The sequence below is a fragment of the Berghia stephanieae genome, chromosome 1, assembly GCF_034508935.2.
Source record: "Berghia stephanieae isolate SIO BIC M18660-M18661 chromosome 1, UCSD_Bste_1.3, whole genome shotgun sequence".
NCBI lineage: Eukaryota > Metazoa > Mollusca > Gastropoda > Nudibranchia > Aeolidiidae > Berghia > Berghia stephanieae.
The window spans coordinates 63,561,746-63,582,100 of NC_088360.1; the positions used below are offsets into that span (position 1 = coordinate 63,561,746).

Here is a 20,355-nt window from a genome sequence, read left to right on the forward strand (position 1 = left end):
GGTCTCCTCCCTTTGGGACTGGAATCAGATCAATTTCCGACCACTGATTTGGTTTTTCATTCTTGTTTAGTAATCCATTTGTAAACTCCAACAGGATATCATCTAAGTCGCAGTACTTCCATACTTCAGGCGGGATGTCATCGGGTCCGGGTTGTTTTCCATCACTGAGAGACTTTTTTGCCTTCTTTATCTCATCCACTGTAAAGTCACTCTCGTCTATACAGATATCTTGAAGAATTGGTTCTAGGTCTACGTCATCTTCCGTTGCTCTGACTGGATCTTCTCCCAGAAGTGTTTGGAAGTGTGAAAACCATTTCTGTCTTCTTTCTTCTTTTGTTTTACCCCTGAGGATCCCTTGTCGACTTGCTTTCCTACCAGTTATTCTATTTATCAGTTTCCAGCTTTCACCATGTTTGCTTCTCTCGTCGGCTTTCTCCTCTTCCTGGATGAGACTATCTAGCTCTCGTTCTTCTATATACCTATAGACAGTTTGTATTTTCTGTTTTGATATCCTCCACCTTTCTTCGTTTACTGAGTTTGGTGTTTGTTGGTGTTGATTGAAGGCATCTTGAGCTTCTTTTCTAGCTTCAACAATCAGTGGGTGATTAGAGGTAGATCTTTTCGTGACTTTTGTTCTCCTCGGTACTAGCTTCTCTGCTGTGTCCCGGTTTGCTTTTATGAGTTTCTCATATCGTTCCGTTGGATCTTCTTCTCCCGTACAAAGTCCTGTGAATCTATTCCTCACCTGTATAATATACTGGTTCTTTATAGTTGAATCTTTTAGAGAGGACCAGTCATACTTCACTTTTGATGGTGTTGATTTGCTTTTTCGAAGACTCAAGCGAATTGTGGCAGATACGAGACGGTGATCTCCTCCTAGGCTACTGAAGCTACTGAATGCTTCGACATTGTGGACTGAGTTCTTCCACTTTCTATTCACTAGGATGTAGTCAATCTGTGTTTTTCTACCATTCATGTCTGACATGTATGTCCATAGCTTGCCTTTCTTCTTTCTCCTCAGTGTGTTTGTGATAGCCAGGTTACTTTCGTTGGCATGTTCTAGGAGAAAAGAGCCGTTGCTATTGGTGTTTTCATGGTACGTGAATGGTGCGTCCTTTTCACCAATATGAGCATTGAAATCACCACACTCAATTAGGAAGTTGTACTTGGGAATCTTATTGCAGGTTTCTGAGAGTTTGTTGTAATGAGTCTCGCAGTCGACACTTCCCTCAACTGGTGCGTAGTTTGATATCCCTGTTGTGTTAGGATTTCCATTAAAAGTAGCTACCATTATTCGCATGTTGACAGAGTTGACTTCAGCTAGAGATTTCTCTGTTTGTTTGTTCACTAAAATTCCTACTCTTCCTACAGCTGCACCTTGAGTGTTTCGCCAGGCGCTGGTAGTGATAAGAGTGCAGTTCTCCAACCTCCAGTATTTGACCATATCGTCTTCCTTGGTGTGAACAATCTTGTGATCTGATATTGCAAGAATAGAGAGATTGAGTTCGTTGAAGATTTTGGCGAGTTCTTTTCTTTTGTACTCTTCCTTTAAAGTTCTTGTGTTGAGAGTTCCAACTTGCTTGTATTCTTTACATTTTAAGAATCCTGAAACTCTTCGGCAATCGGTGACGTCCCTTCCTTGCGGGTTTGGGGATGCCACGTCATGAGCAGTACTAGTACTAGCCTGAGGTCCTGGATGGGTATAGACAGGGTCTTTAACCCTGGTGCGTTTTGGTTGTAGCTTCATGATTTGGGTTTCGGTTGCTGTTTAGATACATGGGGCGCAACTCCACATGTCTGTTTATTTTCAAAGTTTTCTTTCTTCTAGATGAACTGCCTGCCAGGGTTCACGATATTCATCTTCCCGGGTTTGGTATCCGAGTTTTCCTTCTCCACCACCCATTGCCGATTTGTCCGCGACTACTTATTTAATTCGTAGCTAACCTTTATATCTAAAGGCTATTCCCCTATCCGCAACCTGGGGACGCGTCGAATGGGAGCCGGCACTCCACACCGCGGTCAGTTGTGACCACACTATTTATTAGGGATAGTTCCCTGAGACCTGTCTGGGCATCAGAGCGTATTCCACACGCGGGTGGGTAATGCATGCCCTAGACTTTAAGGGGGTCTCACCCTGAGCACACAATCGCATTGCTGCGTCAGCTACTCCCAGCCGCGAGGCCAGTTTCCCCAGGGATGCGGGACGAGGACCTGTATTGTGCACTTGAAGATGTAACCTATGTCCACTCGTACAACAGCGGTGTCCCGAGACGACTGTTGCTGATGCGGTAAAGAGCAGAAAGCCGAAGCCTCTAGGCCACACCGACCACCCACCCCCAGTGTTACCAACTATTGGAGAAAAGGTTGCTTTTTGGTGTCATCGGTCACAAGCAACATAGAATGCAAATATATTATTTCATAAAAATGACTGTAAATTAACAACAACAACAATATTGCATATGCTTATTACCAGCAATGTTCAGAAATGTTTGGAATAAAATGTTGGGAAATAATGTGACCAAAGCATATCTTATTTAGCAACATTGTGTCACTTGTGATGACTGATGACACCATTACTTATGTTACAAGCAATACCAAATTGCAAATTCGACAATATATCATTAATTTCAGTCAAACCAGTGTAATAACCTCAGTTAAATATGGAATTTAATAATATTTCAGAAACCAAAGACTTCAAAAATAGAAATATACATGGAAAATAGAGCACCTGAATGTGACTTGTGACATAAGACCGGTGACACCATTACTTATGTCACAAGCAACACCAAATCACACTTTAGTCCATACTATATCATTATTATCAGTATAAAAAAAAAGCATAATAACCTACTCTAAAATGAAATTCAATATTATTTTAAGAAACTGAATACTTTCAAATTGGAAATATACTTAGAAATTAGTAATACCATTGTTGCTATTACTTTGGTCAAAATCGGCACTAGAACGCAATTTTGCCTCAATAAATCAAGAATAGCAACTGAACAAATGTAATAAAGCCTGTTAAAATGGAATTCAATGACATTTCAAGCTTTGAAGAAAATGAAAACAGAAATACATTAGAAACTTCAAACTTAAGTGTCACCTGTGACATTTTAACCAATGACACCAATGGTCACATAAAGTACCAGAAGTCACACAAACTCTAGATAAATATCAGCCATGGTAATGAATTCATGTAACCATACGGTAACCATCACCCTACTGCTCAAATCTGCTTGTTTGTAGTAATTTAGTGTGTTAATAGTAAAACAAATCCTGTTTCTTGACAACCCTTCTATTTATCAGGATTCGTCAAAAGCTTGAGTTTTGTCTTTTTCTTGATTGAAACTTAAATTAAAATAAAAAATTAGAATTACAAGGAAATAATTAATTGTGTCAAAATCACAGTCTCAGATGAGATGTCATAATATCATATTTGTAAATAGAAAAACAGCTGAAAACATAATTTTTTGGTGGCACTTTGTAATATCCAATATCAAGTGTTGCTTGTGACAATTTAAAATAGCGATGACACCAAAGTTCAACTTACCTTTTCTGCCTGGAGCCACGCTGGAAAGGCAAATGAAAGTGCTGCACTTCAAAGACTGGTAAGAAGGGTGGATCAAAATTGCAAATCGCCATTTAACGAAACAAACTTCCACGTGTTCACGCATGCCGTGTTGCTTGTGACAAATGACACCAAAACCAATAAACCTCAATATCAGCAAAACGGTATACATTTACTTCAAGATTTGAGTTCAGAAGGAAAATCTATGCTTTTTTCTCATAATAAAACATTTTATAACCATCAAATATGAGAGTTAAAGTTTCGTGTCGAGTCTTAGTATTGTGCTGTGTTTGATGACACCAAAGGTCACAAGCAATACCAACTTTTTAAGAACTCTATATGAAACTTAATCAGATATGTAATATTCTGCAATTGCGTTTAAAACTAAATTTTGACTTTATACTGTTAGTCAAATTTCAATCATGTGAGCTAAAACATCACATTTAATTTCTACATGCTTTCTAAAAAGGTGATGCGTTGACCTCGTTTTAAGCGCATGCCAAACTGCATTCAAATTTGACTTTCAAGTTGTTTATTTCATATTCTATTTAACAGAGTATGTTGAGTTATCTCATTTTATCTTCTGCCTGTTTGTTCTTGGTTATTTATAATTTAGCTTATGATATCTTTAGGTTATGATTTTGATTTACATTTGTACTATTTTTGTTGGATTGCTTGTTTTTTTGTTTCAACGGTCTCTCATATAACCTCAATTGTGTTGGAAGAGACCTAAAGCAACAAACAAACAAACAAAATCATTTTATCTCTTCTTCATATTATCAATTGATTACAAGCATTAACCCAATGAATACAGCCCATAATTAAGTAAAAATCAAATTTTCTTAACACTGGTATCAGGCGGGCACCTTTTGACCTTGGCTCATTTACAGAATTCAGTATGTCTTAAACCCTCAGTATATTTTCCAATCACTTGCTAAACGAAAAAAAATGGAAGCACATAATGTCTGGAGTTCAGCAGTCAGAGAGGGGTTGGTCTATGTGTTTGTGTAAAAGTTCAGCAAATTTTTGCCTCTTGAATTGGCAACCCTGTTGATTTTTGTCCTGGTTCAAGGACATCAAGCAGCTGAATACCTTGCACATCTCAGAAAACCATGACCATAACCTTTTTTGCTGATTCCTCACTCTTGAACTTTTTTAGCATTGGTGATGAGGAATGTTTCCACATCAAGATATCACGTTTTGTCCCTGGGGTTGAATGGTGTAACCGAGTTTCGTCACCTGTAACAATCCAGACTTGTCAATCCTTCGGCTATATTCAGAAGTTCCGAATCAGTGAAATATGATTCTTACCCCTCCCCCCTCCAAAATACAAAAACAAAAAAAAACTATCAACAGATTCAAGCACTCTGACTCTGCTCTGACTGCTATTTTCAGGGTTAGGAATTTGATCCTTTTTTCTCCGGGTCGGGGGATAGGGTCAGGAATTCATTCATTTAGGTCCATGGGTCTGGAAATGGTCAGGAATTTGTTCAGGTTTACATTATTTAATTATTTTTTTTCAATTCGTCAATGTTCGTTCTTATTAATAACTAGTTTTCTCATGGTACAGCTATACGGCACAACACAATACACACATGCCTCAGTTCGTGAGTAAAGCAAACTTGGTGTGCTATGTTTTAGTCACTGGGCCATGCCCGTCTGTGCATAGCTGTGTCATGAACGGATTGGTGACAGTTCATAGCTGTGGAAGCCGGGGTTGGGGGAGAGAGGAGGGGGTGAGGTATGCTGAAAAAAGTGACTTAAAAATTCTACAACTAGAGCACATGACCGGATATAAGAAACAGAAACCTCCTTAAATTCATGGGCCCTTTGAAAACTGAGAAAATCTCCTTGAAAACTCCTTGAATTTTTCCGAGATCCTGTAAAAAAATCATCAAGTAGATCAATTTGTACAGCAATCTTTTCACAGTTGGGTTTATCAAAAAGAGCTCCATAGATTTTAGTTGCTTGTGCTACAATGGATTGCTCATCTTCTGATTTAAGGAAAAATAGGAAGGGCGCTCTTATTTCACTCCACATGAAATCAATGTGACTGGGGGATTAGCATCACCAATGCAACCACTACCACCACCATCACCACATATTATCATTACCACCACTACTCCAAACACAACATCATCACCATCAGAACCACCTCTAGTACGACCATCACCACTACCACCACTGATACAACCACAGCTGGAATGGCATGCCTGCCATTCCGCTTTTTGCAGAATCATCCCTTGATCCTGCAAATATTACTTATTTCTGCTATTAGTTATGGTAATGACCACAAAGGATGTTATAATCTTAGTTTCGTACAATACACACTTATTAGGTTTTTTTATTATTATTATTATTATTATTATTATTATTATTATTATTATTATTATTATTATTATTATTATTATTATTATTATTATTATTATTATTATTATTTGGAGAGCCTCAAAAGCTATAGTTTTTTTTTTTTGTATCCACCTAAATGTAAAAGAAGGTAAGTAATGACAGCGACTCAAATTTTTAAACTGCAATAAAAATCATATTTACACTTTAACGACTTTTTAAAAAAGTAATAATAAGATGGACAAAAAAAATAGAAATAGGGAAACAAAATTATGGGTCTTGAATAACTTGCATTAGTGAATTTATTCTATTTATTTCGCAAAAAAAAAAATAAAAATAAAAAAAGGAATGAAAAAAAAAAGATAAAATGGTCATAATATGTTACAGATGTTCAAATCTTGAATAATAATCAGTTGTGTTAGGTAGTGGTATTACAAGATGGTTTTTAGAAATATTAATGGTGATATTGATTAGTTGTCATTGTCTTAGGTTAAATAGTTGTATCCTTAAACACATCATTCCAGTTATACTATTTACTATTTATACTTAGCAATGCCACAGTTATTGTAGATAGATGGAAATAAGAGGGAGTATGTTTAGTATGTACGTTATAGTGAAGTTAAGTTTGTGTGGCAATGGATGACTATCATTGTATGTGTATTGTAGATTAATTTGATCATGGTCTTTATTGCTTTAATTTTGGAGTTTTCTGAAAACTCTCTCCAAAAGTCTCGATATTTTTCCACACAAATCTACTATTATGATTAAAGGATGGTGGCAAGTTAACTATATCTATCTGTATCAGACATAATTAACTTTAATTGAACACTTATTCTACTTTCTAAATGTTGGTCAACGCACTTCAGAATGTCACTACATTAAGTGTTCCCTTTTTTTTTTTTGGGAAAGGGAATGTAGTTGATATGAAAAACAAATATGAAAACAAAAAAGAAAGAAAAAGAAAACTAAATCAAAGGTTAAAAAAAGCATTAATACAGCAGAAGCAAGAAATTGATTTGCAATGTATGCTATGGTCAAAATATCATATTTCTGATTCCTCAAAGCCGTGTGACAGGGTAGGCATGTCTGCCACCACCACATTATCATAGCAACCACCACTACTAGTACCACCACCACCACATCATCATCACTACAACCACTCCTACAATCACCTCCAAATCATCGTCATCCACCATTACTACAACCACAACATCACCATTATCATCAATACCACCACTAGTACAACCACCAACACATCATCATTACCACCAGTTCCACAATCACAGCATTATCATCACTATTACAAACATGAATACAGCCATTACCACATCATCATTGCCACCACTACTACAACAACCACACTATCATAATCACTGTTACAGCCACTCTCACATCACCATCACGAAATCATTATCATTGCCATGGTTATCTGGGTTGGGATTCCTGACCTCCCATAGTGGGCAGGGAGGTACTTGCTGTATCTTCTATCCCCCTATATATCTGTTTTCCAACATGCTTTCTGTCTTTGTCTTGGAATGAGATTACTTGGTTTTGTCCTGGCCCTGGCTGGATACCCTAGCTGGGAGGGAAACAGTCAAATGTATAGTTAGAGTTTTGGGGAGATGATATTTTTTTTTCCCTTGAAAATTAACTCCCTGTTATGCACTGTATTGTTTTGTTTACACATTATAGATGATTTTTAAACAATTGAGTGTATCCCTCTTAGTTGGGACCTGGGCTTGTGTCTGGATGGTGATCTCAAACTAAGTACTTTGATAGTGTGCTCTTGGAATCTACATCTGTTTCCTATTTGAACCAATTCCGCTTAGTCTTACCTTTTCTTGGGTGCTTTAATTGTAATTCTAGAACTTTTGACTATCCCATTTTCTTCCTTTTTACTGGCGCCTATATGACCTAAATGTATTGCAAGCGCCCTAAGACCCTTAAAAACAAACAAACTACCATCGTTACTATGATCAACCCCACCACCACTACATCAACCACCAATTATAGAATTATTGTAATTTTAGCTTATTATAGTAAATTCATAGCAGAACATCAGCTATACACCTTAATATTTATAAGGTCTGGAAAATTTATGTCTTCTGAAGTTGTGGCAACCCTGTATTTTTAGCCATCCCTCGTTCAGATCTGTGAAATGATGTTGATGTGCAAACTTTTACTCGCTTGCCAGTTGAGTTCCTGGACGAAGTATGCCTGTGCTAATGTTAGGCCTCTTCAAACATTAGTTGATGTTTATACTACAATAAATGTAGCTAAGGTTTTACGAAGTGAAAATTACTGGAAAAGTGATTTTGTTTACATTTTTGCAGTCGCCTATCCTGTGACTATGGTTTTCAGATCTCATCCGCTTCAATTAAAAAAAAGCCAGAAGATTTGTCAATCGTTCTTCTGATCTAAAAGCTATTGAGAATGGTGTAAAAAATCAAATTTAAATGGTCTTGACTTGAGGAAAAGGATGGCAATGGTGACTTTCTTTCTGATTATGTGCAGAAACTTTCAGCTCCCGGCATATGCTTTACCTTTACATCATATGTCAACAGAGGCTGGCTCATGGTAACAGGGAAAAAACTTTTTATTACAACATGCTGCAACTGATAGTCATAACATATAATTGTTTCAATGTCTCAAGTATCTACTCCTGCCATTTGTGTTGTTAAAGTACAAATCATATCGATTTTATGTTCAAGGTCTGTTCAAATACATTCTGTTTAGTTGTTTTTCTTTATGTGAGATGCAATCTTTTTTAGCTCCTGTTAGCACCTTTTAGAAAATTGTATACATTGTAAGGAGGGATTGATCATTATTATTCATATGTCTCTTTACCATTTCAGAATTTAAGTTATAAATTTTTTCCCCCACATGTCTTGCAGGTCATAGAATGTAAATATGCTCTTTTAATGGCAAGAGATAAAATATTTGGAAATATTTGTGTTCCAGGTTGTTCCAATCCTTACCCGTCTGATCGACACCATCAGTGCTATCAGACTGTATATTCCTAATGATCTACGATCTCCAGACAGTCGCTTTATGGTACTAAAATCACTGCAGGTAATTATGTATTTTATTTTAATTTCGTGAACAAACTACAGTGATGCCAAAACTCAGGTTTCACCGGAAAAAACTCCGGTCTGGAGCAAAAAATTCTGGGCTCCGGGCAACTTCCGTCAAATTCCGGTGAGGTCAATTTGTTCCAAGGATACCCCCCTCCAACCACCACATCATCATCACTGCCACTAGACTAGTATTACAACCATCATCACTACCACTACTACTGCAACCACCACCACCACATCATCATCACTGCAACTACCACAACTACTACAACCACCACTACCACATCATCAATACCACTACAACTACAACCACCAGCATCACATCATCACTACCACTACTACTACAACCACCACCACCACATCATCATCATCACTACCACTACTACTACAACCACCACAACTACATCGTCATCACTACCACTACTACTGCAACCACCACCACCACATCATCAACACTGCAACTCCCACAACTACTACAACCACCACTACCACATCATCATCAATACCACTACTACTACAACCGCCAGCATTACATCAACTTTGCAATTACAACAACAACTACACTACCACATTATCATCACGACCTCTACTATTACAACCACCACAATATCATCACTACCACTACTACTACAACCACCACTACATCGTCGTTACCACTACTACTACAACCACCACCACCACATCATCATTGCCACTACTACTACACCACTACCACCACATCATCACTACGACTACTACTACAACCACCATCACCACATCATCACAACCACTACTACTACAGCCACCACCACCACATCATCACTACCACTACCACTTCAACCACCACTACCACATCATCATCACTACCACTACTACTACAACCACCACCACCACATCATCATCATCACTACCACTACTACTACAACCACCACAACTACATCGTCATCACTACCACTACCACTGCAACCACCACCACCACATCATCATTACTGCAACTACCACAACTACTACAACCACCACTACCACATCATCATCAATACCACTACTACTACAATTGCCAGCATCACATGAGCTTTGCAATTACAACTACAACTACCATTACCACATCATCATCACGACCTCTACTATTACAACAGACCTGCCGTTCATACCGATTAATCGATATCATACCGATTTGCAAGACCTTTTTTTCGTATTTACCGATTTCCCGATTTACTTGCCGATCGTACCGACTTCCCGATCTGCATGCCGATCGTACCGATTTCACCAAGTGACCAAGGGCCCGCAGCCCTCCACCCCTCTCTTTTACGTTTACTTTGTGCTTTACGTTGCACGTTAAAATGTTCAAGTCTCGTGAACTTTGACCCGTCCCGCGATACCTCGATAGATCACATGACGTAGCGAGCCTCTTTGTGATGCCCTCACACAGAAAACACACACGGCGCGTTATTTAGTTTTCATTTCCTTTGTGAAGCGACAGCGAGCTGTACTGGTAAACCACCGCGGTCCCTGGCTTCTGACTCGTTACCAAGTGCCACCATCTTTAAATACGTAGTAGTCTGATTGCCAGATTGGCGTTGTGCGTGCCATTTTGGTGTTGGGGAAAAATAAGTGGGGGGGGGGGGGGTTGTGACGCTTTGGTTAGTTTGAGTGACAAGTGTCAAATTGTCAGAATTAGGTGAGTAGCCCAACCATTGGATAATTTTACGTCTCATACTGATTTTTTCCCCCAGATACTGATTTTTTTACAATGTCATACTGATTTCCTTTTTCGTGAAGTGGCAGGTCTGTTACAACCACCACCATATCATCATCACTACCACTACTACTACAACCACCACTACATCGTCATTACCGCTACTACTACAACCACCACCACCACATCATCATTACCACTACTACTACACCACCACCACCACATCATCACTACCACTACTACTACAACCACCACCACCACATCATCACAACCACTACTACAACCACCACCACCACATCATCATTACCACTACTACTACAACCACCACCACCACATCATAATTACCATCACTACTGCTACTACTACAACCACCACTACCAAATCATCATCACTACCATTTGTACTACAACCACCATCACCACCACTTCATCATCACTACCACCACTACTACAACCACCACTTTATCATTATCACTACCACTACTACTACAAGCACCACCACCACCTCATCTTCATGACTACCACCACTGCTACTACTACAACTACCACCACCACCGCCACATCATCATCACCACCACTGCTACTACAACCACCACCACCACCACATCATCATCACTACTACTACAACAACCACCACCACATCATCATCACTACAACTACTACTACAACCACCACCACATCACCATCACTACAACTACTACTACTACAACAACCACCACTACATCAGCATCATCACTACCACTACGACTACAACAACCACCAGCACCACATCATCATCACGACCACTACTACTACAACCACACCACCACATCATCACTACCACTACTACTACAACCACCACCACCACATCATCACTACCACTACTACTACCACCACCACATTATCATCACCACCACGACATTATCATCACCACCACGACTATTACTACAACCACCACCACATCATCATCACTACCACTACGTACTACTACAACCACTACCACATCATCATCACTACCATTTGTACTACAACTACCATCACCACCACATCAACATCACGGCCACCACTACTACAACCACCACCACATCATTATCATCACGGCCACAACTACTACAACCACTATACCACCACATCATCATCACTACAACTACTACTTCAATTCAACCACCACCATCACCATATCATCATCACTGCCACTACTACTACAACCACCACATCATCATCACTACCACTACAACTTCAACCACCACCTCCATATCATCATCACTACCATGACTACTAAAACAACAACCACTATCACATCTTCATCATCATACCACTATTACAATAACCAACACCACATCATCCTCACTACCACCAGTACTACAATCTCTACCATTAGGTTTTGGCGCTTTACTTCATTTGAAATAATGAAGCTTTGGGATTGTATTTGGCAATATGTTTATGTATCATGATATAATTCTAATCTGTTATCTATTTAAAACTATACAATATGTAAACACAATACCATTCCAATTCCTTTATCTTGTGTGCGGAAATTCCTCTTTCGGCATTGAAATTCCTACGAGTGGTGTCTGAAACTCCTGTGAGCCAATTTAAAGTTGGCGTCTCTGCAAACTAGGTCTTATCTAAATTACATCGTCAGTTTTTATTTATTTTTATTCCAAACTAGTAAAAAGACCGCAATTTCGCGGGGAATGAACTATTTCCATTCGATATTATACCCACCATTATTTAATGAGGGCAGATTGGTAAACAACGTTGTCTGTGTAAGTTGGTACATCCTCTGTTGATTTTTATGTGTGGCCCAACATGAAGTGTAAGCCGCTATAGCCTCTGACCCATGACACAGCAACATATAGTTGTCCGTGTATGAAAACAGGTTGTGGTAATAAAATTAACGGCGAAAATAAACCTGAAGGAGCAGACGTGAGCAGAGTTGAAAGACGATCCTGGGATCGAGAACTTACCTTACAGTACAGTACTCTGGTGATCATGTTTGGTGGCGTTTGGCACCGTTTTTATGCACCTCCACTGACTTTAAATTATAAAAGGAAATCAAATTATCTGTTTATCTGTCTGTAAAAAATACATTTCTAATTTTCAAATCTTTCAGTAGAGTTGTGGGCCGTATAATTTTTTTTTATTGACTCAAATGGCACAATGTTCTCCACAAGGCTAGACTATATTTAAGAAAGGATTTTCAATTCCATTGTATTTATCTTCCAACAACATTCTACATGTTTTTATATTTAACTTTCTAAACTGCATTACACAGTTCCTCCCCGCCCCCCCCCCCCCTCTTTTCACTTAATTAATTGCGCACCTTTTTAGAAATATCTAGCATTCTGTTTTAATTCGTGCTTACTAATTTCCTGCCAACCAATGTTTTGTTTATTCATCTTAACTACGCCACTACCACATTATCTCATTCATCTTTGGTGTTTCATTCATCCTGTTTTGTTGATAAAGGGGAAACCCGAAACGTTCATTTGATCTGTTTTTGTAATTAAATTGAAGCTTACATTCAATTTCACATGATTATTTATTTCTTCGAGCTTCGAGCAGCAACATTTATATTAAGTGAATACATTATACTGGGGATGTAGGAGCTTTCGGAATTTCTCCCCTTTACTTTACTTATGACTAACCCTAATAGAAAAAAAATTTACTCCGATATCGAGCTAACCCTAATAGAAAAAATGATGACAAATTGAATAAATAAACACCTGACAAAAGATCAACGGTGAAAATACAAATTTAAAGAATACTGGGGATGTAGGAGCTTTCGGAATGTCTCCCCTTTACTTAACTTATGGAAAAACAAACACCCTAGCACCTTTAATAAGACTTATGACTAACCTCTCGAGCTAACCCTAATAGAAAAAACAACTCTCGGACTGCTTTGCACTACCTTTCAATACTTAACAAATCAAAATGGCGGCCGAAAATCAAAACAATGGTCAAATTAGGAAATTTTAAACTTTCACAAATCTATCAAGGTTTGTTCTAGAGTTTTTAAAATACTTCTATATAATGACAAATTGAATAAATAAATGCCTGACAAAATATCAACGGTGAAAATACAAATTTAAAGAATACTGGGGATGTAGGAGCTTTCGGAATGTCTCCCCTTTACTTAACTTATGGAAAAACAAACATCCTAGCACCTTTACTAAGATTTATGACTAACCCTAATAGAAAAAAAAATACTTCGATCTCGAGCTAATCCTAATAGTAAAAAAAGAAGCAAAATGGCGACTGAAATACCTTCATGTGATCAAGTGAATAATATCACCATGAATGCCACGATTTGCTGAAAAATGCCAACACACACACACACACACATGTGTACACCACACAACACACACACACACAAACACACAGGCACACACACATAAACATACATGCAATTAGAACATACTACTATATAACAACACTGATCACCGCTAAATCAACAACACAACGGAAGTAATAATAATACTTGATGTCATAAATAGATGACGCAAACTGACAACATTTTACAGTGACGAAATTGGTTGATTTTGGGACTGTTTAGTGTCGTCGGTACGTATTTTATGATATCTGTGTGACTCAACGAACATTCAAACTGACTTTAAATTATAAAAGGAAATCAAGTTATCTGTTTATCTATCTGTAAAAAATACATTTTTAATTTTCAAATCTTTCAGTAGAGTTGTGCACCGTATCAATTTTTTTATTGACTCAAATAAGCACAATGTTCTCCACAATGCTATATTTTTTAAAGAAAGGGTTATTATGGATAGAACACCATTAGATATGATTTTGTCCGCAACACTTTCATTGGTTGGTTAGAATGCAGTCTGTTGTGATTTCTTTTACTAGTTAATGTCTAACAAATGCTAACAAGAAAATTTTTGAAATGAAAATACAGCAAAGAATCTATAATTTTCTATTGTTCATTCAAGAGCGGTGTGAACTGATCAAATTTTGGGTTTTCTGAGTCCTAAAAAGCCTTTTATAGACAATTTTTAAAAATGATAACCTGGTTAATAGAAAGTTGCTCTCCCTTTCATATTATAAATTTATCCAACATGCCATTGGCTGATTAAAGTTCTGACTGAGAGGGGAAAATGTATTTAGCTGTGTTTACCTAAAACTCATAGGTATTACAGTAACAGGCATGGTATGCCTAACCACAATTTCAAATTGCAAGGACATTTTACAGATAAAACCTCAAATTTCAAGAACAATATGTCACGCAATAGTAATGTCTTAAAGGCAGTCAAACATTTGATATCAAGAGCATAATGTGGTTACAATGGTGCTGGCGGTAATATTTCCCCAACCATTGTGATAGATAATAGTCAGGCCTGTAAATAGTTGGTGAAAAAATTGTCGGAACTTTTTGAACATGCGAAAATAGACGAACAGGAGAAAAATATGGATTAATTGATAAACACAACACAGATATGACACGTCAATTGACTAATCAAATCATGTCACTTTCCCCAACTCACTCAACCCTAACACCGACTATATCCGCAATTTACTCAGGTTACTTTTACCCCATGACTATTTATTACATTTTTCTGAAACAAATTATAAGCATAGTATCAAAGTTAATGATTTTAGTTTTTGTATGTTAATGATAGTTTAAAATTATCTATGCACATGTTAATTTCTAATACATTTTTTTCCAATTTTGAAAAGTAGCAAAAGTCTGTAGGATTGAGTGGGTTAATAATACGATTTGGTATCCAAAAAAAAAAATCTCAATTATTTGAGAGAGTACACAAATTTCAGGTCCCAGGTCTGAGTTAGTTGTAAAGTGAAAGGAAGAGAACAATTCCTACCTTTTTGAAGGATGTGTATCTAGTGCTTGACACGAGAAGCTGCTTTATCTTTGCTCCTGTTTGTGTTAAATTTTCTTTCATTTATTTGGATTAATTCTTATAAAAGAAGAAGAGGAGGGGGTGGTGGTAGTGTAATCGTGTGTGGAGGAGGGAAAAGAGAAAAATTAAAACAATCATGGTCGTGAGAAAAGAATACTTCTGCTGAGAGCTTTATTTCGAAGAAAAATTTGTATTTCACATTATTTTTTCCCAGTTGACATTCAACTTGAAAAAGAGAAAGCATGGGGAGGAAAATAATCAGTCAGAATTATGTGTGTGTGTGTGTGTCGGTAGCAAAATAGAAATGGCAAGGTCCAGTGATGCCAAAATCCGGTTTCACCAGAAAAAACTCCGGTCTGGAGCAAACAATTCCGGGCTCCGGGCAACTTCTGTCAAATTCCGGTGAGGTCAATTTGTTACAAGGATACCTTCCCCCCCACCCCCCAATCACCAAATCTTCATCACTGCCTCTAGTATTACAACCATCATCACTACCACTACTACTGCAACACCACCACCACCACCACATCATCATCAGTACTACAACCACCACCGCCTCTACATCATCATCACTACCACTACCACAACTACTATCACTATTACAACCACCACCACATCATCATCACTACCAGTACTACTACAACCACCACCACATCATCATCACTACAACTACTACAACCAAATCGTCATCACTACCACTACTACTGCAACCACCACTACCACATCATCATCAATACCACTACTACTACAACCACCAGCATCACATCATCACCACCACTACTACTACAATCACCACTACCACATCATCACGACCTCTACTACTACAACCACCACCACCACATCATCATCACTACCACTACTACTACAACCACCACCAACACCACTACATCGTCATTACCACTACTCTACAACCACCAACACCACATCATCATTACCACTACTACAACCACCACCACCACATCATCACTACCACTACTACTACAACCACCACCACCACTTCATTACCGCTACTACTACAACCACCACATCATCATCAGTACCACAACTACTACTACAACCACCACCACATCATCATCACTACCACTACTACCATCACTATTACAACCACCACCACATCATCATCACTACCACTACTACTACAACCACCACAACATCATCATCACTACGACTACTACAACCACCACAACCAAATCGTCATCACTACCACTACTACTGCAACCACCACTACCACATCATCATCAATACCACTACTACTACAACCACCAGCATCACATCATCACTACCACTACTACTACAATCACTACTACCACATCATCATCACGACCTCTACTACTACAACCACCACCACCATTACATCGTCATTACCACTATTACTACAACCACCACCATCACATCATCATTACCACTACTACTACAACCACCACCACATCATCACTACCACTACTACTACAACCACCACCACCACATCATTACCGCTACTACTACAACCACAACCACCACCACATCATCACTACCACTACTACTGCAACCACCACCACCATATCATCATCACTGCAACTACCACTACTACTACAACCACCATTACAACATCACAACCACTACTACTACAACCACCACCACCACATCATCACTAGCACTACTACTACAACCACCACCGCCACATCATCATTACCACCACTACTACTACTACAACCACCACCACCACATCATCACTAGCACTACTACTACAACCACCACCACCATTACATCATCACTACCACTACTATTGCAACCACCACCACCACATCATCATCACTGCAACTACCACTACTACTACAACCACCACCACCACATCATCACTACCACTACTACAACAAGTACCACCATCACTTCATCTTCATCACTACCACCACCACTGTTACTACAACCACCACCACCACATCATCATCACTACCACTACTACTACAACAACCATCACCACCGCATCATCATCACTACAACTACTACTACAACAACCACCACTTCATCATCATCATCACTACCACTACTACTACAACCATCAGCACCACATCATTATCATGAGCACTACTACTACAACCACCACCACCACCACATCATCACTACCACTACAACCACCACTTCATCATTACCACTACTACTACTACTACAACCACCACCACCACCACATTATCATCACTACCATTTGTACTACAACCACCATCACCACCACATCAACAACACTACCACCACTACTACAACCACCACCACATCACAACTACTACTTCAACCACGACCACCACCATATCATCATCACTACCACTACAACTACAACCACTATCAGATCTTCATCATCACTACTACTATTACTACAACCACCAACACCACATTACCACCAGTAGTACAATCTCTACCATTAGGTTTTGGCCCTTTACTTCATTTGAAATAAGGAAACTTTGGGATTGTATTTGGCATTGTGTTTATGTATCATTAAGTAATTCTAATGTTATCTATTTAAAACTATACATTATGTAAACACAATATCAAATACCATTCGAATTCCTTTTTCTTGTGTGCGGAAATTCCTCTTTCGGCATTGAAATTCCTACGAGTGGTGTCTGAAACTCCTGTGAGCCAAATTTAAAGTTGGCGTCTCTGCAAGGTCCGACACACACTCTGCACGTTAGTTGATTACTGACTACGTGTGACACTGTCACCCCTCTCTATCGTCTGTGGCAGTGAATACATCCATGAATAGCGGAGCGTGTAGGTTTTTTAAAAATAAGTGGGCGTTCGAAACGGAATAAAAACTGATTTTTCGAGGACGAAATAAAACTTATTTTCTTTTTTGTTGTTACTGTCTTTTGATGTGACAAATTTTGTTTTTACTTTTAATGTTTTTTTGTTTTTTTTAAATGTCAGCACTTAACAGAATATATTGAGCAAAATCGCACTGCCGGAAATTCGACAATAGTCTGAAGATTTACAGGCCTGAATAATTCCAATTTGTTTTGTTTGTTTTTAAGGCTTTTACGGCGTTTGCAACACATTAGTAAATAGGAAGAATATGGGATTGTAACAAAATTCTAGATTACAAGTGAAGGTACCCAAGAAAAAGTAAGACAAAGAGGAATTGGTTCAAATAGGTAACAGATGTAGATTCCAAGTGCACACTATCAGTGTACATAGTTTGAGATCACCTAAAAGTTTCATTCAGACACCAGCACAGATCCCACTGAGAGGAATACACTCTAATGTTTAAACTCCCAAAACTAATACTAAAGCTAATGACTCCCTAGAGGGCCACGCCAAAACCAAGCAATCCCATTCCAAAACAAAGACAAAAAGCAACTCGGAAAACAGGAATTGGGGATAGAAGACACATGGTGACCTCCTGCCCACCATGGATGGTCAAAGACTCCACCCAGTTGTAGGAATGATGATGTGGTGATGGTTGGAATGATGATGAAGTAGTGGTGTTGGTGGTTGTAGTAGTGGTGGGAGGGATGATGGTGGTGGTTGTAGTAGTGGTAGTAGGGACGATGATGATGATGTGGTTATGGTTGTAGAAGCAATGGTGGTAGGAATGATGATATGATGGTGGTGTTTGTATTAATGGTGGTTGTGGATGGAGTAGTGATGGTGGGGATGGTTGTAGTCGTGGTGTTGGAAAGATGATGTGATGTAGTAGTGGTGGTGGGGATCATGATCGTGTGGTCGTGTTGGTAATTGTAGTAATGGTGATAGGGATCATGATGATGTGGTAGTTGTAGTAGTATTTATTTCCGGGACAAAAAGTAAACTTCTGTATTTTCCAGGACAGTCATAATTTTTCTAAAATGTCCTGGACAAATCCAGAAATTCTGGGATAGTGGGCATGCCTGAAGTAATATACTTCAGCACAGAATGGAAGGACCACGGCATGTCTCATCAGATCTAATAGATCAGAAAACCCAAAATTTGATCAGTTCAGATCATTCTTCAGTGCTGATGGTTTTCCGGATCCGCGGAAATCCGCGATTTTGGAGTCCAGAGGAGGAATTTTCTCGAAACAATGTGCTAGCAATGAGACAGGTGCAGTTCCCCATTCTCCAGAAGTTATCTAGAGTATCAATGATAGTTGATATCTATCATCTCAATTGGTCTAAAAGTGGGGTTTAGTGCAGCAGAAATGGGGCTTAAAGGCAATCGTTCTACATTTTCCTACTTTTTCACTTTTTGTCACCATCAGCACTGAATGAAGAATAGAAAATTAAAATTACAAGAGTGCATTTTGACAAATACATTTGGGCTCAATGTGTACACAATGCTTCATTGAGGGGGAGCAGCCAATAGGTTCTCTGACTTTTTCGCGTATATGTTTCACAAAAGTGACCTGCAGAGTAAATTTAGGTTTAATTTCATGAGTGACAATAATTGATGGATGTCTATTTTATCCAATGCTTGAGTGTCCTTCCAAGGCGTTTTATGATCTTTGATCTCACACATAGTTCATAGTCAAAAAGTTAACTAGGTTGTTACAGTGCACTCTGGATACGTCGACGTTGCCTAAGTCGATTTTTACCCTAGTCGATTTTTTTTCTTGGTCCCTCCCCCTTCTTCCTATATAACATTAGTAAAAAAAAATACAAAAAAACTCCACATAAGTCGATTTCGCTTAAGTCAGTGTTCTTACCACTCATGACCACAATAAAATCACAAATAAACAAGTATTTCCATTGGTTAAAAAAGCTACCAGTAGGAATTTTCAGTGGTTAAGAATATCTGCGAACGATTGGCGCACATCGATGTGATGTAGGTGCTTTGCCTGACGTCCGTGTTCAATGTACATAAGCAGTATCGAATAACTTTGATTTCT

At 38.5% G+C, this 20,355-nt stretch overlaps 1 protein-coding gene across 1 annotated transcript in view; it reads left to right on the top strand.

Annotated features, from left to right (window-relative positions):
* The window catches only part of LOC144979222 (exosome RNA helicase MTR4-like), a 171,522-nt gene that overhangs the window by 87,003 nt on the left and 64,164 nt on the right, over positions 1–20,355 (top strand). Inside the window, exon 18 of the mRNA XM_078925833.1 lies at positions 8,876–8,986. Within this exon, the coding sequence (XP_078781959.1) occupies positions 8,876–8,986 (111 nt within the window). The remainder of the gene's footprint in view (positions 1–8,875; positions 8,987–20,355) is intronic.